The sequence below is a fragment of the Phalacrocorax aristotelis genome, chromosome 2 (genome assembly GCF_949628215.1).
Source record: "Phalacrocorax aristotelis chromosome 2, bGulAri2.1, whole genome shotgun sequence".
NCBI classification, from domain to species: Eukaryota; Metazoa; Chordata; class Aves; order Suliformes; family Phalacrocoracidae; genus Phalacrocorax; species Phalacrocorax aristotelis.
Genome location: NC_134277.1, coordinates 25,538,470 through 25,566,402, shown reverse-complemented (window position 1 = coordinate 25,566,402; position 27,933 = coordinate 25,538,470). Strand labels below are relative to the sequence as shown.

Genomic DNA, 27,933 nt, shown 5'->3' with positions numbered 1-27,933 from the left:
ACAATGGGAGATGCAGTCTGAACAAAGAATAGGGGCAACAAGGCAAACAGGCTACAGTTCTCACATGAGAAGTAACTAGTGAAGCAAAATTTTCATAGAATGTCCTGAGTTGGAAGGGACCCACAAGGATCATCAAGTCCAACTCCTGTCCCTGCACAGGACAACCCCAAAATTCACACCATGTCTCTGAGGGCATTGTCCAAGTGCTTCTTGAATAATGTCAGGCTTGGTGCCGTGACCGCCTCCCTGGGGAGCCTGTTCCAGTGCTCCACCACCCTCTGGGTGAAGAACCTTTTCCTAATATCCAACCTAAACCTCCCCTGGCACATCTTCCTGCCATTCCCTTGGGTCCTGTCATTGGTCACCAGGGAAAAAAAAGAGATCAGCACCTGCCCCTCCTCCTCCCCTTGTGACAAAGTTGTAGACCATGATGAGGTCTCTCCTCAGCCTCTTCTCCTCTAGGCTGAACAAACCAAGTGACTTTAGCCACTCCTCATACAGCTTCCCTTCTAAACCCTTCACCAGCTCCATGGCCCTCCTCTGGACACTCTCTAGTAGCTTTGTATCCTTAATATACTGCGGTCCCCAAAACTGCACCCAGCGCTTGAGGTGAGGCTGCACCAGCACAGAGCAGAGCGGGACAATCAACTCCCTCGACCGGCTGCAATGCAGGGCTTGATGCACCCCAGGACACAGTTGTTCCTCTCAGCTGCCAGGGCACACTGTTGGCTCGTGTTCAACTTGCCATCAACCAGAACCCCCAGGTCCATCATGATGACAAAGAACAACATTTATATTTCTGCAGAAAACAGATGCAACGAATGATAAATAATTTGCTTGAAAGTATGATAGTTCAAAGTATTTCTTGACAGTCAGTCTTGAAGCAATTGTTATTACAAGTGAATAGAGTGCTCATGTTCTTGCCTGTGTCGCTGACTACCTAGAAATAAAAGCTGCAAAATTTGTTTTGCGACCCAACTCTCTATAGCAATGCTTAGTTTCTATATTAAGAAATATATTCATGAAGGATTCAAAATGTACATGATCCCTTTTTGCAAGACTTTTTCTATTAGACTCACTTGTTCTGCAAAAGCAAAATGCAAAAAAAGCTCAAGAAAATAATCTTCAAACTTGAGCAACATTTTGCCATAAGATATTTTTCTGTTGAACACGTTCTTCCTGGTTTTCTTTTCTGGATCCAGAGACCTTAATAAGGTACTTTCATGACAGACATGAAACCTAGTTCTAGCAGTGCAAAACTGATAGTAAATCTGATGTTCCAAATGGATAAAAGTAGTTTTTAGACAGGAATTGAAAAGCCTTTCCAATAACTACAGACCAAGACGGTTTCTTCGCACATGGTGTTTCTATGAATTCGACCCTATGAGAATTTTCCAATCAAAAGCTGATAAAACTTTTGAAGAGCTCACTGACAATGAGAGAAGTTTAATTAACAATACCTTGATAGTTATTGCAATATCCTCACCTTAATATCCTAATCCTACAGATCAGCACTTCTTTGGAGTGGAAGTCATAATCATAAAGAACATCAAGGGCAAAAGAACTAATTTCCCCTACGCCGTTTTCTCTCTCAGGCCCCAAGTAGTATTTCTTCAGGGTGTACTGGGAATCCTGATCTCGGATTTCTCTCTCTGCAAACTGTTTACAGCAGATAGAGGATAGAGATGCCTTTATGATGTCCCCTGTGTAAAAACATAATTTGGTGCACCTGTGTCTGAGACAAGAACCATTTTTATTTAAGAAATATCTTAATTACTGTCGTAGGTCTTCATTGGTTAAATATTCATGTAAGCATGCATGGAATTACAGTGAGCACTCAAATCTGCACTCGGAGCAGGCTATATGTGGAAAGCGGTGTGTTCCTGAAAAATACCATTTATTTTTGTAATAATAGGGTAGAAAAACTCCATACGAATTTTTCACTAAATTAAGATGAGATTTGAAATCACGTACGTCAATGTTACAAAGTTAAATAACTGATTTAATTAGCAATTTCATAACACTTAATTGGCCTAGTTTTAAGAGATTTCTTCTGCGGCAATTAACATAGCTGATGTTAGTCAAAAAAAGTGAATTTAAAATATATCATGGCCCATAACTTCGTAGGTTACCTGAACTGTGACTGAGAGTATATTTTTTAAAAGCAAAACAACAAGATATGCAAAAAATCGCCAGCTGTTAGCAAACACAGTTTAAAGCCAGCTGCACTTCAAAATAAAACATCCCTAGTGATTTCTTGATGTAAGCAACCCAGATGTAGCCATACATGCATTACCAGAATCAAAAAGGATTTAATAACCTGTTTAAATTTCTTCATTTACTAATACTGTATTCTTCCTGTAAGGAACAAATAGAATAGGTTCATTTGGGAATTTTTCCCCTATGTTTCTGTATTACTTATATATGGGTTTTAGTAATACATAAACCCTTTATGTATTGAAGCTTATTTTCCTTGCATTGACTTTCAAAGGACTGTAAAATTCAAGGATTAGGACAAGCTAAACCAGAGGTAATGCAAAGCCATTTTTCTAGCTACTAGTAAGTGCTCATCAGGAGGCAAAAAAAAGCATATCAAAGGTTATCACAACTCTTTGATGCAGTTGTGGGTAGTATAATACATTCACACAGTGCTGCTCTATCAAATGCTGTCAGCAGTAAATCGCAAAGCCCGCCGCATTGATTTCCATCACCAGCCTGACACCGTTAATGCACGTACGTCTTCATTAATATTATTTTATTGCCAGTGGCTATTTAGAAAAGAATGCAGGAGAATGTAACATCACATGTGGATCATTAGCTTTTAGTTACCATCCTAATGCCCTACACTGGCAAATGAAGTGTAAAAATAGCCTGCAGCCTCTGCCACCTGCTTCCCAGCCACTGTCCAGTGGTTAATATTTGGACTCTTTTTTCATGCAGTTGGCCTTCTACTCAGTAGGAGCCCCACTTTCTGTTCCTTGGGAACCACCATGAAATGTCATTTATCACAGCTATAGCAAAGGCCTTGTGTCTTTTTTTTTTTTTTCTTCCCTAAATGAAAGAAACAGCTGTGCTTTCTACCTTTTACATTATTTAAATATTTAGTAAAGTGGATGCCTAGTTTTGTCATCATGTAGTTCATCAATAAGGACACAGGAGAGCACACACTATCTGCCATAAGGACATAACGACAGTAATTGCATAAAAATGCTAATGCTACAAACACACTTTTGATAACAAATTACCAAATTATCTTGGAATCTGATGGTAGGTGGGTTTCTCCCTGTCTCCCTTCCTCCCACTCTGGGAAGCCACTAAGTGGTTTTAATATAATTATGGCCCAGATATGTACAACCGTTGTATGAACAAAGCCCCAAGCCTGCCTGTGCTCCTGCAGAGCTCATTGTTAGATGTGCCAAATAAGCCCAAGTGACCTTAACGTGCAACTACACCTCCCACAATCAAACTGGAAGCGCTGTCTGAGATAACCCAACAAAGCTCAGAAATAAAAACCTTAAGCTCTTCAATCACACACAATATACGTTTGCTCTAATCTGATTTCTGATGTGGCAGTAGCTGTGCCTCTACATAAATTCCTGCCATGTGAAAGGAACTGTATTACCAGGGCTTTTTTCTAAGCTTTTCATAGTTCTCTGGTTTGTACAGGGCAGCAAAAATTTTTTAAGGGCTACAAAGCTAGTACAAGAGCAGTATGACCTCATTTTTCATTTGAAACAAAACTCACCACCTCTGCCCCTGACCACCTGGATCTTTTTTAGACCTATACGAAATTCTCTGTACAAGACAACATCATTTATTGATATCATTGAAGATGTAATTATTGTGTTCTTCCCCAATAGTCTTGCATCATTTTTGTCAGGACACAAAATAATGACCTGATTGTTGTAGTGGCATTTTGAGTTCTTCCTTGATCCTTCCTGCTGTCCATGTAATTTGAATATAAACATATGATTATGAAGGAAATGCTCAGTCTGCATTTATAGTAAGTTTAAAATGCTTCTATTAGTGGCATGGCTTAATTTGATCTCTATCACAGTAACACCACACACTTTGACTAGACTTTTCAACAGCTCTTTTACTAAAATAATTACTGGGAGGAAGATTAAAAGATCTATTTCTGACAAGTTATTGAACTTCTGAGAGAAACCCTTTTCTTTGTGGAAAAAGTTTCACTGAGAATCAAAAATGTTTCGAAATCCTTTGTTCAGTTAAAAAAACCCAATCAACCAAACAAAACCCTCCCCTTAATTTCAAAGCACAATAATTTTTTTTATTTGGTAAATGTTAAAAAAAAAGAAATTCCAATGTCTCTTTTGACTAAAAAAGCATTTTAGAGGACTTCTGGAGTAGGTTGCTCTATTAAAGCATTTAAACATTTTCTTTAACTGTTTCCATATATTCTCTCATCTCTCTGTACTTCACAAATTGAGACATGTATGTAAACACGTACCCAAAGATGTGGGACTCTCAAGAACTGAACACATGTCAGAGTGTCAGAGGTGTATCTTGGAAAAGAGGTGATTGCGAAACATCAGGAGCAGACGGGAAGCAGAGATTTCATACAGTTTGTGAAGACCAGGTTGGACCTGATCTCTGGGAAAACAGGACAGTTTTAGGATAGATGAGAAGCTGAGTTGCAGGGGGAAATTATTTTAGATCTGTGAAGTGGAGAATGGTTTGAAGAAAACCAGCCAGCTGACACACAAGACGCTGCCTTTGCCTCTCTGCTGCAGTTGCAATATCACAACATCCACATTTGGAGAAGTTTGTTCGCCCTCGCTCTCTGGCCTCTTGGTTCACCTACCCTTACAAGGGGTCAAGGAACTACAGCAGCCAGAGGCCCAATTATATTAAACGTATTAGGTATCCTAGCATTTATACTCTGTAACCCCTTCAAATGAAACAATCCTGCAGCTTCTAACTCTTGCCCCAGGAGTCAAGAATTATGAGCGCTACAGGGAAAAACTAGATATTTTCAGGAAAACAAAGCTTTTCATCCCACATTCTCTGATCTCAGCTACAGAACTAAAGACAACCTAGTCATGCTTAGTTCCCTTCCTCAGCAAAAAAGTATTCCTGCTAGGTCATCAGTTTCAGTACCATGTTGCAAGCTTACCCTGAAAAATATTATTCACCCACCATATGAAAACATAAGGTCCTTTTAACCTTATCTTACAGTTACCTCTAGATTTTAACATAATCATAATTCTAAATTTAGGTTGCCTGTATTAAAGACAGATATTTCAGCAAACTACAAAATCATTATATTTTTCTGAAATTTGCTCAGTATATTTTTTTCTCAAATGAAACAACGGTATATACTTAAAAACTCAAATACACATTCAAAGAAAATTTAACGTCTTCCAGAGCATGAGACTTTCTTCGTAAGGAAAAATATTTTTTACCACGTTTCTGTCTCTTGTATCAATATGCATTGCTTCAACTAACACAGTTGAAGCTCTTTCTAGTTACAGAATTTGTACAGATTACAGAGATCCTGTGACCTCAGTACCTACAGGATAAACGAAGAACCTCCAGTTTGATTTCTAACAGTCAAAAAACCAAACGCCTTCTTTGTTCAACAGAGGACTAAATGATGTCATCAGAAAGGACCAAGGTGCTGCATACTGTACACATCAAACTGCTCTTTCAAACCTGCAGGTCTAAACAAAATCTGTAGGTTTGAAAGAAAACTATTCAGTGATGTGTCACACACTGATTTTCTGCTAACAAGTACAGTAGATTAAGAACTAAGGCTGTATCCTCACATCCAGAGATTCCTGGTTTTGTTCTTGCTACAGCTGGGCATGGTGAAGATCTTTCTTCTGCAAAACAACTACCATATCATACCTAAATACCACATCAAGACTACAGAAGTCAAGGAATGAATCAGTCTCTCGCAAAGCACCAATGGCTCTTCTAGTGGTGTGTCAACAATAGGTACCAGCTCCAACCGATGAGGTGGCAGGAAGGGTTTCCTTTAGGGAGATACCGAGTGAACCACACAGATTTCTAAACACAAGTTTTTTAACCTGTATCACTAATATTGCTACATATTTGTTTTATACATCTAAAAAAAAAAAAAATCAAAGCTAAAGCACCTACATAGAGTCTTGTGTAAGGTTTCTTTACTTACCACATGTCGAGGCAGGTGGAATACTCTGTTGATCCCAGAAGGACATCTGGAGGTCTGTACCATAGGGTTACCACTTCATTGGAATACGTATGGCTGGGAACTGATTTAGCTCTTGCAAGACCTGTGGGGTAAATACAAATAAGTTAATGCAACCAAAACAAAGAAATAGTTTGCTGTATAGTTACAATCCTAAAAGGATATATGCATCCACATCACATAACATGACAACATGTTGCAAGCATTTTTTTCTTCTAGCATTGGAATAATTTACTTAACGAAAGAACAAGGTATCATCTGTCATTTAGTATCCGGCTAAACAGAGCTATGAATTATGAAGGAATAATAAAATATGCTTTTCATAATGACAACCACTGGCCCAGCCAGAAAAAATGCAGATACATTGTGGTACACCTAAATGAAAGACAAATAAACAAAGATTTTAATTTCCATTAACTGCTCATCCTTAGGCATCGATAGACTTTTATTTCAATGTTATTTAGTAAAAGGAAATGACAAGTCAAATAGTGCCACAGATGAGACTTGGTTTTTTAGGGGAGCCTAAGGAAGCCTTCCACATTTACACTGCAAACCTCAGCCTGCTTATTCAAGTTTATATTTGAAAGCAGTAGACACACTTAAACATTACCATTCAAATAAATATTAATATTGCAGTAATACATCAGAAAATGGTATATGCAAAATTCTTTTCTCTCAATAAATGTGTATCGGCACTGCATCAATCTCAGAAGCAGAAATCATTTCAATGAAATCTGTGGCCTACTAAGATATACTATTTACAATAACTGTCTTTTCAGCTTGTCAGTCATTTAAAATAATTCACAGTAGTACACAACCATAATCATGTAAAAACTGGAAAGATTTTAGGAGAGACCCACATACGCTAAAAACAGCAGCAGAGAGCATACTTTCCTAATGGTTCTCCTACAGAAGCCTCTCTCCTCTGGGAAATGGAAAAAGATTTTCAGGGCTATGGTGACTGTTCCCATCATGGGCCTGCAAACACCTTTTCCAACTAATCTGCTCCTAGTTACTGCCTTGACACCATCCGCTCCCTCACTGGGAACAGTGGACATGCACAAGTAATGGAAATCAGGAGAATGCGCTGCTGGGTTTTTTTGTGTCTTCCTAAACAAAGAACTACTGATTTCCCTTTCACAAAACAAATGAAATTACTAAAACAGGAGGTCATGTCTTACACCTTACACAAACCATAAAGCAAAGTCATACACTCAGAAAGAAATATGCAACATGAGAATTCACATAACAGTGCAGATGAAAATCCTTTGCACCCTTATTCTTAATACGCTGGAGAAGCTATTTAAGAACAGTTAATCTCAGTGAATATATCTCCATAGTAATGATGGCAAATCTTGCCAGTAGATTGCCTTATCAGCTGATTACAGCAATTAGACCAGTGTAGGGGAATAATTTGACCTATATGCCAGAATTTCTTCTAAAAAACATATGAATAACTTTTTTTTTTTTTTTTTTTTTAAGAAGTCTTCAGGTATCCATTTCTTTTGTTTGTGCACCTGGCCACCAGCTTGATTAATAACTTGGCTCACACAGACAACTCGGGGTCGGCCAGGTACAGCCCCAAAGAGGCCAGAGGAAAGGTCATATCACACACTCTGCAGTGCCTCCACCTCCAGATTAACATTTTTGCTTCTAGGATATAAGAATCCTCCAAATGCTCTAACTGATGGATAGTTCTTATTCCTAACCCAGAGAAACATCAACAAGTCTGAATTTCTGAGCACCTATATCCCGCGTGACTAAATTGAAACAGCAGTCCCTGAATCTGTGGATATGGACCTACTCTTATTAAGCTAAATAAAAATTATAAAAGGATTTGAGAAGCCCAGATGGTGAATGCCTCCATCTTTCTTTGCCTGTCCGAGCCCCCCTTTAGTCTTGCCTGAGGAAGACTGAATTTGGTTGCAAACAATTTCTTCTCTCATCTTCTACCTAGCTTTGACAGGAGAAAAGGCATAGACAGGCAAGGAAAAGCCATTTTGAAGAAGCCAGCAACATCACGTGATTTGGGGAAAACTGTCAAAAAACTTTAGAACTTGTGGGTGAAAAATGAACTCAGGTCTCCATGACACAAAGTCTTTGATCCACACACTCAAGAAATCTCCCATGCAGGGAAGAATGAGTACCCAACTTGCCATACCAGACATGACACTGCAAATAATACGTTATCCATGCTTGCCTGCCAGTTTCTGCTACATTATTGGCTGGGATGGAAATTTGCAAGTGCTCTAGTCAGCCCAGGCACACCTTTCCTCTTGTCTGACTGCTCAGCATGGACCCAGTCCTCCCATCCTGCTGGGACTGCTGCCCATCCTGTTTCCTCAGCCCACTGCTTCCAGATATCCTCCACCTCTAATCCATTCCAGGTTAACTAAAACTCATCCGATTTTCAAAGGATGGCCCTGTTGGGCTAATCCCAGCCACCATGAAAGCCTCATTTGAGGTTAGCTGTTACATCTGGTTTCTCAGTTATAAGAGGGTCATTACTGGAATGGAGAAAGTTTTGAACAAAACCTTAATTTGTAAAAGCAAGTTGAGGCCATACGTTGGCATCAGACAGCATCACCGTGCTTAAGAGGTTTATGGGGAACAGGCCATATATTTTAAGTTGTGGCTGATTGGTTTCCTAGTTGGGCACATACGTTACTTCGGAAACTAAGTGTTCCAATGGAAAGCAGGGGTGAACAACTGAAGGAAATACAAAGGCTAAAATTCAGCAGAGGAAACTTTGGCACGGTCAGTGGCTCCTCCTGTGCAGAACTGAAAAGACCTGAATTAGGTTAATGCCTCAGAGGAGCTTTCTTTCAGGGAGGAAGCAAAGTTTGCTTTTTCTGAATAACGCTCTGCATAAAGAAGGCATTTGCAGTTTTGAATACTTTCACCTGAAGACTCAAAATTAAGGCAAACATCTCTCATCACACTTAAGGCATGAAAAAATATCTCCATCTTTCAGATATATTTGTAGTTTAGAAAGAATGCTATCAATATATATATGTGAAACACTAACAAGATACTGAATTTCTTATTTTGATGCTCCAGATGTAAATAGATGACAGTTGCCAGGGTTTTTTTTAGATATCCTTCTGCAAGAAAATTTGCGACATATTTTATACCCTTTTGCACATCCAAATATGCTTACTCATGCAAAATTTATTTAACCACATCCTTCAACTGAAAGAAAACTGAAGGGTAGGGTTAATTAGCACAGCATGTTCGATCACATTCTTTAAGGGTTCCCTGTCTGTTTCCATGGTTACACTACAGGAAGAGCGACAATCTTGTTTTAAAAAGACAGAGCTTATGGGCGATTATCCAAACTTCAAACCTTAATGGCCAGCGTGCATAAAAGCCAAAAGGTAAATGGAGAGATCACCAGGTGAGTACCCAATATTTACATATTGCTGCTTGAGCACTTTTCTACCTGGGAAGGTGGAGGGAGGACCTCCTGACAAGCAGCGAACTCCCCTCAGGCTCCTGTGTCTTCTGAAAGATAAAAGGTCAACACCTGTCCTGCTGTTGCAGCCTTATCTTCAGAGAAGGAAGCCAAGCACAAGGCCCAGTTATTAAAAGTCAGGTCACATCAGACCCACTGGGGAACTTGTGTGCAAGTATGGGAAGAACAGACACTGTATAATGTTCTCCAGGCACTCACTTCTCTGGCCATTATTTATCCAAACTGAAAGAAGAAACTGTTCCCATGCATTACATACTGCAAGGCTTGCACAACAGCATCTACCTGCGCTGGGACACAAACCACAACATTCTTTTAACTCATTAATTATCAACAGCTCAGGGTACCCTGCAATGGCCTGTATTTAAAATACAGAGTGAATGATCTATGCCTATCTATGTATATGTCTTTAACACACAAAACCTCCTGCTGCCTCCTACTCTGAATTTAAAAAAAAAAAAAAAAAAAAAAGATATTTCCTTCCTTGGCAAATACAATTTTCTCTCCTTTGTCTGGCTTTATCTTTTATCTCAGACACAGAGGTTGTATCTGATTTTTATCTAGCATTGGTTATTGACAAAACACATTGCACTGATTTATCACTGTAATTTTAAAATTATATTTGGCTTTTACAAGAGGCCGTAGCTACATCCAGCCTCAAGACCTATTCAATACACACACCTTTGGCTACATGAGCACAAATATTAATATTTGATATCTCTTTAGCTGCAAGATGGCTTTCTAGTCAAGTTCATAAGACAGTCAGGAAGCCTTTGTTCACAGCCAATACAATTCTGCAAATAAGGAAAACCAGTCACGTCTGCAAAAACAAGGTCTTGCCAACCATGTGCATGGTTTCCCTTTCCATTATACCTTAAATGTGTTGAGCTGTTTACTGTTCTGATTTAGATATATCAAAAAGGGCTCTAGCAAGGCATACTGTAAAAAAAAAAAATAAATTTTTTTTGTTGCCGTTTGTCCTTGATTCGGATTCTTTTCATGCTTCCTTTTTCAGCCTCCTGTTCTATTTTAACAATTACCTAGAGTCCTAGGTAAACAGCTTATAAAACCATAACTACAATTCAGTAACAGTATTAAAATATTAAAATATTGTTGATGTATTCTATTGTAGATCATGAACTATCAACCTCACTTAACCTTTTTACTCATCTACTTGTTTTCCGATGTTATTCAATGAGTACCCGAATGACAACAAAACAGAAGTAAAGTGGGTGGAAACACTGACACTGCTTCAATGCAGCAGTCAGCTCTGTAACCCAGAAGACAGTTCTCAGCAGTCAAAAGTGACTGCAGCCTTTAGGTCCCTCTGCTATTTACCTGAATGCATCTCTAAAATGCAGCTTTACCAGAGCATCCGCGTTAAATTCCTTTCAAATAAGATTAATTTCCTACAATATCCTATGTCTGAGTTCTAATATAGCCACTAGATTATGGTACTGTTGTTCATTTATAAAAGTTACCCACTATCAGGGAGAGCCTAATTAGGTTCCCAAATTAGTATTTCCAAAATGCACTTGAGCAATGACTGGTCTTCCAAACTGGAGTGGAGGAGTCAGACTTCAAGAGGCAGAGAACAATAAGTAAGGCAAAAGGCATGTGTGCCTCTTGGCCTGTCTGATTTTTCCAGCTCTATCAGTTGTTCTAATAAAAGATTCTTTTTCCCTGCAAATCTTATCTCATGTATGTCTTCAGACAATCACTTACGTTAACAGGGATGATAATTATTCTTGTCTGTGAATAGGACTCAACTGACAATTTGACAAACACAAGTTACAGAAAGGGGAGACACAGAAATACTTTTTCTGCTACCAGGAAGAACGACTTAGCCCCTGTGAAAAGTGGTTTTCTTTTTTCAACAACTCCAGCACCACCTCTTTCGTCACCACCTCTCTCCTCTGCCTCCTGAGCCACCCAAAGGATCATAGGCAGTGGAAAAGTGGGATATGAGAAAGAGCTCAGCTGTCAGTTGTATATTAAAAGATCCCTTTGATTAATTTGACTGAAAGCCATCCTAGCTATAAAGCTGTTTATTTCCCTGCTTTAAAATCCTTATAAAAAATTTCTGACACATTTTGAAAAAGCCCACTGATGTACCATGTCTGCCAAATTCATCAGTGTCTATTAGCAGAAATAAACACACTAAAAATTCTGTTCCAATCAAAAAGTGGTATGGAAGTGCGAAAGAAATATATGTTCCATTTCCAACATTGGGAAAATATATCCATTGCCATGGCCTTCTGGGTCAGAATGAATATGTTCAAACTGCCTCTGCTAGTCTGGAAGCAGAAAAATAACAGTGTGGGCAGAAGAAAAAATAAAAATAAACAATCTGCACCAACACTGTAAATATTCACACAGATGCGAAAGCTAACAGAACTCAAGGACAGCAAGTAATTTCACATCAAAGGTAACTTCTGCATTACTGAAAAGACATGGATTCATTATGGATGTGGTATACGTGCCCCCAATACCTTAACAGTTGACTGATTTAAATCTTGCTTTCCAGATTCTGAATTTTTACTTAATGATCCTCAGTTTGTTGTCTCACAAAAAATCTATATGAAGATGATGTCCTGTACTCATAACAACGTCCCAGCATGAACACACCACTTTGCTAATAAGGCTGTAAGTGAAAATGCCAGTATTACTCATTCCACAGTGAAGTTATTAGGTTTGAAGCAAAGAGTTAACAATGGCTGAACAGATGGTTTTAAATTGGGAGGATCTGCAGAGCTCAGGGAGGAAGTTCTAGAAAAGACAAACAGGCAGAAAATAATTCTTCACTGAAAATGAGAGGCAATGAATCTCAGGATATTTTAATATTCCCTGAGAAAAGAGAGAAAACTGGGAAGCAGCTGTGAATGGATGACCCCAATACTGGACAATGATTTGAGTTTAGAAGAGAATAATAATAATAGAAAAATTATACATGGACTTTTAAGATATATGAACAATGAACTTGCTGAAGACAAGAGAGGTAACAGACCATTTTCCTACAGTTTTCAGGTATAAATGTTTCACTGTCATTAGGATTTCCCCCTAACAAATCAAAGGAATTCAGAAAAGAAAAAACAAAGGGATCCAGGGGAAAAGTGTTGTATGGAGAGGAACTGAGAGCTATGGATGTCCAATTTGGTGAAGCATAATAGTCCATCAGACAGTGATCACGGAAGTTAACGATTTACTGCAGGTTATTGTGTACGAAGTTAACAATTTACTGTTATCCCTATCTGTACAACTAAAAGCAGGACTGCAAGATCCATTTTTTGGATTACTCCATCTGGGGGGTTCAAGTAAAAATGAATGAACCCTTATCAACTGGTACCTTGATAACTTATCACTTGATAGAACTGCAGTAGGTGCTTGACATATTGCATGAGACAGGCTAAATAGATATCAGTAAAGAAATAAATATGCTTGCTCTGTGCTGTGCAAGATTTATCTTTTTTAGAAAATTATCATGTAGACAAACTGCCTCCCCCTTCCTTCGGGTGCTGAGGACTGAACACATAATAGATTCAAGCCCATCATATATATGGGCAGCAGTACCATTTAAATCCTTTTAGTTTAATGTTGTATTAAACCTGACAGCTGAAGAACTGTTAAATGAGCACAATTTGGTGCTACTGTAGTGATTCAGTCATCCAAACAGAAACACAGAAGCTAAGTTTCACTGAGAGTTTTATACTCAAGCATCTAATCCCAGTTGTTTACACTCAGGTAATTTTGTTTCTTAACTGACCATACAACACTGGCAGTGACAAGGTAATGCCACAGAGAATGCATACCACTCTCTTCCTCTATTAATGGAGTCCAAAACTCAGTGCAGTTAATCTGTGGAGCACTGGAACACTGATGAAAGGCAACGATAGCCACCTGACCCCTGGGATGTTACTCTATGAAGTGATTTATTCCAGTGGTATACTACAGTTTAGCTGATCCATCATTTCCCATCTAGAGGTGAAATATCTGGAGAACTCTGATGAAGAGGATACCTCAAGTCGTGGTCAGCTACTAAAAGCCTAATCAAGTACCTGCAAATTTATTTACAAAGAGATCAGATCCCAGGAACTGGTCTAGGATAGGTAATTTAACAAGAACAGGGCTACATGGAGAAGCAAGTATTTGAACAACATAAACATCTACAAACACTACTTTTGAAAAGCAGATCTAACAACTATTTTATTTATAAATCAAACAATACTGCCATTTGACATTACCCTGCAGGAGTGGAATTTGTGAATTTGAAGAACTGTCACCACATGGATATTGAAACCATCAGTTCTTACAGTACAAGGTCTGCCTTATGTATAGACGGCACAATTCTGCAACTAGCAGCCACGGACTCCTGGCCCCTATACTGCACAGCCAATGCAATTAAGTTTGATGTGCCTGCTTTTCCAGCTAAGGTGCCACCCAAGCATCCATTTCTACGCTGCAGGATGCAGCTGCATTTGTTCCATTATTCAGCCTTGTCTTTTGAACCACGTGTCCTGCCTGGTACAAATGGTTCTCTAGTGATCACAGAGTTTAATCCAGGCTGTTTCCAGTACCTGAGCCAGACTATTTATAGATAAGACAAATACTCAGCTGATTTTTGTCATTGCTAGAATATGTTATACTCTGCAGCTTACATATTACCTTAGCAGGTAAAACACTGTCTTGGCTGTTCTGCCAAAGAACTCCAGTATGTTCTGCACGTGCTATCACAATACTACATATGTTCACTGACTGGGTAACACCCACAGCATCTACAAACACATCTGACTGCTCTGGCTTATGTCAGAGAAAAATTATCTGAAAACAACAGTACAGCACGGTACAGGCATTGGTGCAAAACTAACAAAAATAATAATTTAAAAAAACCCTCTCAGTTATTTTTATTTCAAAGTTTTTTGAAATAAAAAGAACAAAATAACTATAGGAGACTTAAAGATTTCACTAAATTTTAAAATTATTTTCACTTTGCTTTCAAGTGTGAAACCATTAAGAAAACCTCTTTAAGAACTGTTGCTTCTGTAAAGCAATATTATAAAGCAACATCTTACAACAGGAATCTCTGGAGTCTCAGATTCACCTGTTCAATTGAATTGCTCTTCAAAACTCATTTAATGTGTATGTCATCTTAAAATAGCTGGATCACAAATCTTAGAAGAAAAGTTTTATGTGAGAGACATTCCAATATGCTTAGTTCTAAATGATTATTTGACTTTGCATCAGTAATCAGGCATCTGTATTCCTGCAGAGCCATCTGATCAGTTCTTAATAAAATTTTGTCACAGAAAAAGAAGAAATGAAAACAGACAATTTTGTTTTTAAAAAAAGTTATATTAGAAGAGCATTAAGGCTGTGCCTTAACAGTATGATTCTGGAAATATGTAGTTAAAAAGCAAATGTTCCTCACGTGGCATCTTTCTCTGCAGTGATTTTGAAACACTGAGATGCCACTGTCAGGAGAGCAAAATTAGAGCTATACGATTAAATCTAGGCTATTATGTACAGATGTAACCCTACTAAGTCAATAGAATTGCAGAACCCAGTATTGTAACGGAATAAAACAAATGAAAACTTGCTAGTACTGAAACCAAGCCATTCTTTTATCTATTCTTTAACTTGAGGACTATGGATGTACTTCTCCATGCAAGACCATTACAAAGAAATATCCTTAAAAGCAAATATAGCCTCAAGAACAAATATAACTGAAAAATTTTATGTCCAAGTGACTTAAAAATTGCTGCAATAAGAAGGATATGAGTATGTTCATGTCTGTGGGTGGGAATAAAAGAGATAACATCTAAAAGTCTCCTTTCTTGTTTCCAATGACCACAGAAAAAATTGCTATAAAATCTGACATATTATAAGCCATAAAAGCCAAAGGCATGAAAAGCTGAACTGACCTTGGAGGAGAGCTTGGGCACCTTTACCAAGGTAAAGATCTAACCACCCATTCTCCCTACCACATAGCAGTAAAGCCATACAGCAGCATTTCCTTCCCATGCAAGGTGGTTGTTAATGTTCCCACATCACCCAGATAAAAAGCTGGTCCTTCCTGATCTCCTACTTTTAAGGTTGGTATCTTTGTGTCTTTCAACATTTTGCTTGACCTCTCAGTCTTATAGTTTGATTATTTGTAACATATATAAGGGTGGCTATGTGGAGTTAACATTTGTACAGCTCTTTGGAAGCGTAAATCACTGGAGAAGTGTTAAGTATTACTAAGACAAGCGCTGCCTGACCCCTTCCGGCTATCATGAAGGCCAACTGCCACAGGGGAAATTCTCATCCTAATGCAGGTAGACCTACAAGCATGATTTTCATTTACGTCAGTACAAGTTGTGCATCTATAAATATATTAATATAACCACCACTGTGTCCTTCAGAAGGAATGAAAAAGCCCTGCATAAATTATTCAAAATTACCTAGATAAAAAGTGACTGTATTGCATAAGGTGAGGTTTTATACTGTCTGGGGCAAAACAAATGATGTTATAAATTACAGAGCCATCACGTCTTTAAAACACTATCTCAATTATGGAATTACTTCATATTGTGTTAAATGGCACATTTCTCTTAAAGAACTGCCAGTCCCTGGTCACGTTTATCTTTTTCTTTGCATATCAATATTTTTGTTCTGACTTATGAGGAGTTCTTCCTTCTTTAATCCACACCATTTTCCAGTTATCCTTTAAATTCCACATAGCTGATTATTTCCTATGTAAAATAAAACTGCATAACTATTAATACATTAATGAAACTAAAATTCTTTTAAAATTTGGCATAATTTTCTTACTATATAATACAGTATGTTCTCTTAAATAAGGAAACATTAAACAAAACCATGATCAGACCAAAAAAACAAAGATAGAGAGTACTATGGGATCAACCAGGATGGCTATATTAGAAAAATCTACCATGACCATAGTGGCTGTTTTTCACCATAACTCCCATATCAGAAACGGGCAAAGAATCTTCAGAACAACACAGTTTTAAAGAAAGTTCAATACTTTACACAGAGGGACTTGTAGCCGTAGTAGTCAAAAGGCTAAGGCTACAAAAGAAGCAAGATGTGCAGGAAAAGAAAATGTTCTCATGTAAAACTGATAGGAGAACATGGTCACATGACTGAATAAGGCTTTTTTGAATTAAAAAACCCCTTGTCATTACTGCCCAGATTTTAAATACATTTACAGATTCATTTGGATGGATGGATCTCTCTTGTATAGACAGCAGATCACAGTTCTCCATGGTTTTTGTTCAATCACCACATAACAGCCTGGCTGACACCTAGGTGGGGAATACAAAGCAACGAAAAAAATCATGATTGTGGTAATAATGCAAGATCACAGTCAGCACTGAGCTAGCTGCAGTACAGGTGACATCTAAATCCCATGTTGTTCTTAAGTACAAAACACTAAAACAGATTTTTCATCACAGTTGTTTTAAATGTGTCATAACGAACTTCCTTTATTGCCCTTAATGGATAATTAAGATGCTTTCTTCCTATTTAAAGGCTCAATAGAACTCTAACTTGTAACAACTGGGAAACAGGATTGAACCCTAAAGTAATCTGAGATGCGTTTAACGGGGGAACCATCTAGTAAACCACACCAATCTCTGGCTCCTTAATGGCTTAAAAAAACCCAATATTTTAAAAAAGGTTTCCTTATCAGCCCATAATCCTACACACTGCTCCTCAGTGGAAAGGGCTTAAGTTACAGCATCTACTTTAGTAATAGCTGAAAAGGCTAGTATATTTAAAGAATCTAAATTTCAACTGTTAAAAAGCAATCAGTGAAGACTGACACGGCTAAAAATTCAGTGTGTGGCTTGAGAAGTTAAAGTCTTAGCTGAACAAAACTGAATGTCACAGTTTTTGTCAAGTGCTGTCTCCACACAGGAAACCTGTGTCAAATCTACTCTTTCTCCATAGACTATCAAACCCAATTTCTGTCCATAAGGTATTTTTCCTGCATCGATTCTCACAATGGCGTTTTTTTATTTAGACTTACCTGATACCTCAATAAAACCATCAGATCCATGAAGCAAATTAAACTGAGGTCCACAATGGGAACGACAAACCAAATAGACGTGAGAAGCAAGAAGCATCTGCAACGGCTCTAGGCCACAGCCTCCTACATCTTCACCTTTAAAACAATGTACAGAGGAATTCTTCGGCCCAAATGCCAGAAATCAAATCTACTCCTTTGCACTGCTGTCACTTGAGATTTCCTGCCACCTACACATCACCTCTCCATCTTCACCGTAGATATCTTCTGCGCAAGATGAGAGAAGGTCATGAGCAAAGCACGTGAAGCCCTTGCTCCTGGGAGGGGAGGGGAAGGAGGCAGCTTTGGCTACTTCCTGACAGCAGACAGTTGTACTATTAGAAATTGAGAAGGAACATCTGGGGGTAGAGGGAAAGCCTGTCACCCTGGGAAAGCAAATAACACAGCAGCCTGCCATGGGTCTCTGGGTCCACAGTACCCACAGCATTCATAGCCTACAACTTTAATCCTTCCTCCAGGAGAAAAGATTAGAAGGTCCCCTAGCTCCACTCCTGAGCTTTGGCCTCCCTTTCCCTGGATCTAGAAAGCAATCGGGATGGTAAGGGCTTTTTTCACAGACTCGGTAGTGTGTGTTTGAGCTTATGCCAGGAGGCACAGTCAGTTCTGCTGCTCCAGGCCACCAGCCCAGCTGCCTCTGTGAACAGTATTATCAGCTTCTGCTCTCAAAAGAAAGCACTGCATTTACAGTTAATTACAGAAATAACTGTCTTTTATAAAGACCTGCAAGCTAACTCAAGTTTGAGCCATTCAGGTTTCACTTTCCAGGTTCCCACTTCCTATTTTTCAACTTAAAACATTGTCACTGAAGTCATCTTCATATCTTGACATTCAATACAAATATAGGCCTCAAATAAACACATTACTGACCTTCCTGGGGTGTCCAAGAACAAATTCTTCAGATTTCAAAGGCTGTTATCAGAGGGGAACGGGCAGCACCTGGGTTAACAGCAACCTCCCCCAGGAATATGGGAAAGACATGCCTTTTTCTTTCTCTGTCCAATTCAGACAGGGTGTTAGAGGGGTCTGTGGACCTACATTTGGGGTAAGCTTTATCCATAGCAGCCTCCGATAACAAAAATCCAGGTAGCTTCCACCATTTCTACAGCCCCGACAAGGCTGGCTGTTGAGGCAGCAGGAGCCCGCTGTGGGTCAGCTGCCTCAGAAGCGACCCAGGCCGCTCCTACAGCTCATCCCGAATGCCAGGCGGCTGCTGTGCCACAGCCCCCTGTTCCTCAAACTCACTTGAAGTCAGGAAGATCAAAGGTAGCCAGCCTACATAACTAAAGACACTCTCAGAGGAGTTTTGCATACAGTGTCATCAAGCATTGCCGACAATATAAAGTACCAGCTCTTCAGGCACCGTGACAACATCTTATACCAGCACCTTCAAGAACTGATACTCTGTGGAGCATTTACACAGAAAAACATAGCAGTTATCCATGCAAGCAACCTTTTATGCTATCCAACCTTTCATATGAATCTTATATGGTACATTGCAAACAAATTCCTTACAGGATTCTTACTGTGAAAAAAGAAATAATTTTTTTCAAGTTGTCAACATAGCTTTAATCATTTTAACAGTAAACTGTATAGCAATAGTCTTGTCCCTCATAACATATCCCTGACATATTCCCCACAGAAAAATCTATATGGAAATTCATGGAAACATCCTCTTTAATACTCAGTTGCAGTTTTAAACTGTAACTCCATTGAGTATAATTCTCTTTATTACAAACCTCAAGCCTCTTCACTTGATCTATTATTAATCATCCTATATATCTAGAAGGATGCATGGTTCAATCACACTTGATTCTTTCTTTTACTACATCACAGGGCTTTATATTAACAAAATTCTGAAAGCTTAAGGCAGGATTTCCACCACAATGCCGACCTCCTGCAGCTCCTTACTCATCCAAGGAGATTGCTAAAGACAACAAAAAGCTGACAGGAAAATCTTCAGGGTCAGTGTTATTTACGAGAGTAAAGGAAAGCCATTTCCATGAAGATTCTCATGCTGTTCTTCTCTCCAAAGCCCACTCCCACAGACGAGGAAGAGCAACTCTATGACTGCAGGAACAAGCACTAAAGCACTAAGTTCCAGATGCTCTTTCTCACCCACCTTGCAACACTAGAATTTGCTGTGATATTACTGCAGTTTGAAGATTTTTTTAAAGGACCAAAACTAACAAAAATCAGGGTAGAGAACAGGAGGGAAGGGGAAATGTCTACTCAAGTCTTAATAACAACAACAATATCAATCAGCAAGTTTTCCTATCGTTGCCAATTATAGTCAAGCTAACAATACCTTTTAGACATGATGTTTCATACTTTGAAATCATATTTTGCAGTTCTGCCTCTCAGGTACCTGCATAGTCACAGTCATATACTGTGTCTTCGACCCATAGCATAGTGAGAAGGTCAGTGTACATACTGAAAAGAATGGCATCCCAATTAAAAGATATGACTATACCAGAGGTCCTTGCACTAACAGTAACTGCACAATCCAAAACAGAGACCAAACAGGTCTTCAAACTTCTCATCCACCCACTTTGTGCAGTTCGCTTTTATTGCAGGCCTAGCAGGAAAGGTAAATGGGAAAGGTGGCTGCAAGGAAGTTTCACAAACAAGCAATCCCCTGAAATACAATCCCCAGCAGCAGCTTGATCAGCTTCCAGATAAAGCAGGACAAGCACCCTACTAGTAATTTGGCCAGTTTCTCCCCCAGCCTCAGAAGTGCTACCACAGCCTCACATGCTAGTCAAGTTTAAATGTCTTGTTTTCGACACCTGTGCCCTGAGGATTTTCTCAATGCATTGAAAGGTGATGTCAATGCACCTATCCTCAAAAGCTATGTAAATGTTTTATCCAAAAATTCTAATAACAAGTATAACAACATATTTTTAAACCCAGATGGCAGAAAATTATTCTAACTAAAGGGTATATAAGAGTAACCATACTATGATCAGATTAAAGGTCCATATTGCCCCTGGAAGTCAGAATATTAGGCTGTTAGTGGATGTTTTGGGACACTGAGTAAGAAACAAGGCACAAAAAGAGTCAATCCTTCCTGTAAAGTCACACTCAGGAGGTAGGACCCACCTCCTACTTGATTGTTATCAGCTATTTAGGGACTTTGTGCTGGAGTTTATTAAGTATGATAATCTGCGTGCAAACAACTGATTAGCTAACATTGATTTATATCAGCATACACAATAGCTAAATGCCAATACCCAATCACTAAAAACCCAAACCAAAACAAAGCAAGCATGGTATATACTGAGCCACAGAACCACACAAAAAGGATTCGCCTAGTCCAACCTGCCAGATTGCTCAAGGCTTTGTCCAGTCAGTGAAGCAAATGGAGACTTCACCACTGCTCTGGGCTGCTTCCAACACTGAAGTACTCCCTCACGCTCTCTTCCAGCATCTTACCTTTGCCTCCTTAACACCTTGTTGTTGCCCACCTCCTCGTTCATCTCAACACATTTTCCTCCCATATGACTTAATCTCCTCACAGAGCTTCTGTTGCTACCATCTCAACCCTTCCAACGTCCCAAACCCTTCTGCCTGTGGCCACTCAGAAGAAACCTCATGCAGAATCAAAGATAATATGCCTGGCAGAGCTTGTCTGTTCTCTGGTGTTTTCAGCTATATTTGCTTCTATAGTGTTTGGTATGTATTTCTTAGACGTTCAAAGTGACATTTTGAAAATAAAGGATCACTGAAATGACATATGGCACTGGTTATAGTATGTTCAATATGAATACAAATCACATATTTGCTTAGATTACTAATCACCTGGCTGCAACTAACTCCTGAAAAAAGTATATTCTTAGTGTTCAGTCTTCACGTTCATGATCCTATCCACTGCTCTACAGCCTTTTGACACTGTTTAGAGTTAAGATAAATGCATTTATTCTAGAAACATACCTTGCTTTTAAAACTGTGCAATGACTTTCCTGAACAAAGGCTCAAAGATTTTCCTTTTTTTAAGTCAATACACATCCAAGGCCAAATAGATGCATCTGTATACAGAGCAAAAAAAAGTTAAAGTGAAGAAATTACTAACCAAAGGCTAAGGAACAGCCATGGAGCCCAGTCTGCATGGCAGCTAGCATTAAGCACAAGGCTCTTCTCATTTAAGTTTGTAATTGCTTATTGTGTTACTCATTAAAGGTTTATAATACTTTATTTCTACTCAAGACAGACATATGTGCAGGGAAAAATAAACAAACCCATAGACAGCCAAATTCACACCACAGGATCAAAAATAATTCTTGCTCTTCATTTCAAAAGGAGAATTCCTAATATACTTTAATTTCCTCTGGAATTTTAATTAGATTGAAAAAAAAAATGCAGGAACAGAGTTCAAGGACTATTTTTCAGAGCAACAATTATTCAAGCTGTAGTTTCCCCTATTATATCTTCTCAAGAAAGCCACTTTTTACAGTTCATCCATTTTTAATTTGATAAATTCTCTGTTCTCTTCTCTCTTTTCATTTGACTGCTAAGTATTCTCATAAATGTTCATTTCCTAACAGCTATAGCACAATGAACAGAAAAGCAAACCACTGTTCATCTGAACAAAAGACACTCCCACACAGTGGAGTATCTATGTCTGGGAGCCTTGCTGTAGAAAAACACATGCCCACGGTTATTCAAAGATTCTACTTCAGCTGCAGTGTAATGCACTGGCAGGCATGAATAGCCTTTCTTTTACCTTGTTTATTCAAGAACTATGATCCACTACAGCCTGCTTTTAAGTATTTGATATCCTACACTGAGGAGATTAAATAAGCCCAACGCCAAATGAAAAACTTCAGCCATGCTGTTGATTTTTTATAAACTTATGAAACCAAAATCTGAAGGTCTTGTCCTTAGAGAGACTAAAAGGCCTTTGCTCTAGGCTTTTATATTTACTGTGCTAGCAAAGTCAATCCTGTCTCTGACAGAAACTGATTTCTTGATAGGTTCTCTCCTGCCTTGAGTGCATTTGAAAGCAAAACACCCATCTCTCTAATTTCCACACTGCTTCTTATGTAATTAATCAAATATGCAATCTAAACCGACTTCCCTTCCAAGCACATTATTGTGAATTAGTCATTCGTGGAGAAAAACATCAAGAGAAACAGTACTGTATTTTACATCTTGTTTAAGAAGAGTCTTTCATACAGGGGAAGTGAAAGATGGTCTATAATAATACAATGTTTAAATAAGAAAATAGGCACAGGGGTGCACACCCATGTGCTCTCATTTCTCATGCCTCCAGTGAAAGAGGTCATGACCCTTCAGACTTTAACCTCATCACTTCTAATTTTTCATCTTGGTTCTCAGAAAAGAAATTTAACCCATCTGGTTTTCAATTTTACAAGATCATGAGCCATGAAAGAAAATCTAGCTTTTTAAAAAAATAGAGATATATATCTTCTCTCAGTGTATAAGAGTAGATTATGCAGATGTTTCTGTTAGGTCAGGACAAACTTACAAGAGAAAAAAAAATCCTCTCCACAATATTACACATTCCTATGTCTGCTACTGGGTATTTCTTTTCGGTTGTACTTACGTGTCCTCTCTCTCAAAATCATACACAATGGGCAACTTTAAATTCCCGCCAACACAAAGCTGGGAAAATCCTGCCTTTGATGTCATCACTAGGATATTTAGCCTAGTGCTGCAATGAGGCAAAATAAAAAATGATGGTTACATTTCCTACTACAGCACGGCAAAACCAAACATCCCACCTTTTCCTCTGCTCTATGGCAACATCAGGCAATACAACCAGAGAGAGGTCAACCTATGTCTGAGCTGGACATTTCATTGATTGGTTCACACCTCCAGCAAGGCATTTAACAGTGTTGGTGAAAGGTGGGGTTTTTTGTTTTCTTAAAAACACAGCTGAAAAGTTTGCAGCCTCGCTCTTCCCAGCCACAAAATCCATACAGCTTCAGCAACAGCCTCTCCCCTGCAAAACACCCACACCATATGAAACATTTGTAAGATCATCTACAGGGTTTTCAGTATCCACCAAAGCTAGAGCACCATCATCACAATCTCTTGAAGGACTTATAGGGATACTTGGAAGTCAAATAAGTTCATAGTGTTTTATACACATAAATGATACAACAGAACTAGTCATCTCAAACAGCACCTTCAAGAGAGGACTAGCTCATATTTTGCTAAAAAAAACCACTTAATGAGTCACCTGTTTCATGTATTTAAGTGGTAAAATCGCATAGTAAAATGCAGCATGCTAGAATGCTTTTTTTAAGCATCTTTGAAACACTTCTGGCATCTTCCAAGTTTTGAAAACAGCAACAGAAAATGGTACATAAAACCAGATAATAATTGTTTCTAATACTGTTTCTTTAATTGCTTTACAGTCCAAAGGCCCATCAAGTTCTTGTGGACTGTGTCCACCTGAAGTCCTATTCCTTTCTCTAACATAGCAAATATGCACTGAGCTGCTAATTGCAGTAACACTAAATAAAAGACAAAAAGACATGACTACATTAACAGTGAAATTGCTAATTAGCACATAAGGCTCCCTCATTACTGCTGATGATGAAATGTGAAGCCCGATGTGGATAGCAGTCATAAAAATAAAAGATATTTTTAAAAAGCCCATAGGTCACATTTTCATAGAATCATAGAACGTCTTGAGTTGGAAGGGACCCACAAGGATCATCAAGTCCAACTCCTGTCCCTGCACAGGACAACCCCAAAATTCACACCATGTCTCTGAGGGCATTGTCCAAGTGCTTCTTGAATAATGTCAGGCTTGGTGCCATGACCGCCTCCCTGGGGAGCCTGTTCCAGTGCTCCACCACCCTCTGGGTGAAGAACCTTTTCCTAATATCCAACCTAAACCTCCCCTGGCACATCTTCCTGCCATTCCCTTGGGTCCTGTCATTGGTCACCAGGGAAAAAAAGAGATCAGCACCTGCCCCTCCTCCTCCCCTTGTGACAAAGTTGTAGACCATGATGAGGTCTCTCCTCAGCCTCTTCTCCTCTAGGCTGAACAAACCAAGTGACTTTAGCCACTCCTCATACAGCTTCCCTTCTAAACCCTTCACCAGCTCCATGGCCCTCCTCTGGACACTCTCTAGTAGCTTTGTATCCTTAATATACTGCGGTCCCCAAAACTGCACCCAGCACTCGAGGTGAGGCCGCACCAGCACAGAGCAGAGCGGGACAATCAACTCCCTCGACCGGCTCCAGTGCAGTGCTTGATGCACCCCAGGACACACTGTTGGCTCATGTTCAGCTTGCCGTCAACCAGAACTCCCAGGTCTCTCTCTGCAGAGCTGCTCTCCAGCCTCTCATTACCCAGTCTCTAGGTACATCCGGGGTTGCTGTGCCCCTGGTGTAAAATCCAGCACTTGCCCTTGTTAAACTTCATATGGTTGGTGATTGCCCAGCTCTCTAATTTGTCTAGATCTCTCTGCAGGGTGTCTCTGCCCTCAAAAGTGTCAACAGCTCCTCCCAATTTTGTGTCGTCATTTTGGCTTACTTCAGAAATTCTGGTGGAATCAGTAGCTGAGAAGTTGACCTACAGGAAAGAAAGAAATTCCTACGACATTTTGTAAAAACCACTAAAGAAAAATATTGCCATTTTCCACACCTGCATTCACAATGATTTTCAGAGGAAAGAGTATTTGCCCCAGTGTAGCCACTAGAAAGTATTAAAAAAAAATTCAAAAAAGGCAAATAGGCTAACATTTCAGTGGACAATTTCCCCTGACTTTACACTCCACATAAGGCTTCCCCATAAGGGGAAATGGTTACTGAAAGCAGTCCAGGTGATCCTAGTTTCCTTTATTCTTTAGAAGGAATATTTATTCTTGTGTCCTTCAGTCTCTTTCCATGACCATTTTATGAAAGTTAATCCAGATCTCCACAACCCTAAACCTGCTTGCATAGTGATTGTGTTCTTCATATAGTCTGTATTTCCTCAGGTATCTCTCTACTCTTTTTAAAGGTTTTGAATTCTAATTCAGAGGTTTTATGGTAAATAAAATTGAAATACCTTCAGCATTTTCTTCCTTGTGAGAACTGGAGTATATATTTGTTTTTCACTTGCTCCCTTTTAATCAAGCATTTTGTTGACCATAATCAATTTCTTCACTCAGGTGAAAAATGTGCAATTATCTACAATGAAGAAGGTGTGTCTAAGGAATAGGGTGGGGGGAAGAGAAATCAATGGAACCATCTGTCTGACATTCCTACAACATTATAAGAGACTTGTAATTAACTGCTTGCCTACCAAAGTCTGCCAGCTTTAACTCCCCCGTGTCACTGATCAGAAGATTCTGTGGTTTCAGGTCCCTGTGCAAAATGTAACGCTGGTGGATGTAAGACAGTCCTCGCAGCAACTGAAATAAAAATAACTGAAAAAGAGGGGGACAAAAAATGACCTCTGTTAATATTTTGCATATAACCACAGGTGATTTCTTCACAATACGCAGGGTGCTTGCATATTGTGGTAACATTGCGTCAGAATTCCTCCCAGACTGGTGTAATTCCCACCCAAATTTAACACAACGAAATTTCCATCTAAAAAATATGTAATTTGCAAGTACTAACCCCAGCCTCCAAGCCCTACTATAGCATAGATTCTGTTTGCCTGCTTTAAAAAGAACAAGAGCAATACAACCATGTGCAGAAGTCTCAATTTCTACCAAATTATAATTATACTCCATTTACCCATATGGCCTTAGAGATTAGGTGGTAGCCTGAAGACAGATGTGTATCTTCACTAATTATAGGAAACAACAGTACAGGGTGGAGAGGAATGGGGAGATAAAGGCTGGGGGATGGGACACTGAAGCTAAAACAAAGAAGAAATTAATAGTATAACAATAACGCCTGTGTACCCAAGGAAATCTGCAAGTATGATAGGTTTTCTCCTTCAAAGCTTTTTTTTTAATGGGAGTTGCTTATGTATTTTTCATTAGGAAATAATAATTCTCACTGAATCTAATGATGACCTTTGAAATCTACATATAATAGTTTCTAAGGTTAATTTAGATAGGAACCTAACTCATGCCCCATGTTTCTTTTAACCCTTCGCTGAACTCTACAAATGCTTTCCCTAGAGCTAAGCATTGATATTGTGTATTTTTATAATTTATAATTATGAACGAAGATCTCCTTTCTCATCATTCTCCCACATTCTTATTGGTACCTGCTGTGAAAGGCCGTGTTTCCCTCATGGATTTTGTCAATACAAAGGGTGAACAATCAATTCCCAGGAGTTTTCTTTGCAGTTTTGAAAGATCTCTCCTAACATACAGACCCTTCCTATTGCCTGAAATACTTTAAGAAATACTACAGTTTCCAAATGGGAACACAACAACCCTTTGCAAAGCCAAACACGGAGGATTCAAGAGTGGTTATGGACCTTGTGCCTCACAGCTCAGTGGCCAGTGAAATGTGGTCTTTCAGAAGACGTGGAAACCACACCAAAGATTTGGGAAAACTCAACCCAGGGACATGAGAATTTCTAATTAACTTGCAACACAAGCATTCTATTTAGTGACTGCTGAAGTGAGGAGACATTATAAAAGGGGTTACAAAATCTGATTATAGAAGAGAATAAAGGCTGACATGAAAGAAACAGAAATGTCATGTTACTGAAGTTGAAATGAATTTAATTGCATTTCATTTTTCCCCCAAGTGCAGACACAATACATTGTATGTTTAGCTATTTAGCCAGGGCACAAAGAGCCATATCAATCACCTTCTTGCCAGGGTTGGGTCTAACAATGTGCTGAGGAAACCAAAGAGCAAAATACAGAAACTAAAGAAAGAATAGCAGGAAAGTCATAAGTAACATGCACATTCCTTTTTGAATTGTGGTTAAAATGGAACTCATGGTACATAAAAACTATTTTAATAAGGCCAGGAAGCAGAAACGGCTTTCATTACAGCCTTAAAATATAAATTAAATTCTATTAAACTACTTCATAACAATATTTATTTAATAAAAATATAGGGAAAATATCCAGCTTGCTCTGCTAAACAAATGGTATTTCACTTCAAACATTATTTTTAAATTTGCAAAGAAATTTCAATTATCATGTTTTCTTAAAGCACTGTAATCTTTATAACTCAAAATGTATTTATTAATGTGGGCTTTCCTTTGGCTTTAATGCAAAGAGTCAAGTCATTTGACACAACGTG

General features: G+C 38.8%; 1 protein-coding gene across 4 annotated transcripts in view; it reads right to left on the bottom strand.

Annotated features, from left to right (window-relative positions):
• Nucleotides 1-27,933, bottom strand: part of CDK14 (cyclin dependent kinase 14) — a 325,979-nt gene that overhangs the window by 135,805 nt on the left and 162,241 nt on the right. For all 4 annotated transcript variants that reach the window (XM_075082797.1, XM_075082796.1, XM_075082795.1 and 1 more), the window contains 2 exons: nucleotides 26,015-26,138; nucleotides 6,158-6,278 (listed from right to left, as the gene is read on the bottom strand). In XM_075082797.1, coding sequence (XP_074938898.1) covers nucleotides 6,158-6,278; nucleotides 26,015-26,138 — 245 coding nt within the window. The remainder of the gene's footprint in view (nucleotides 1-6,157; nucleotides 6,279-26,014; nucleotides 26,139-27,933) is intronic.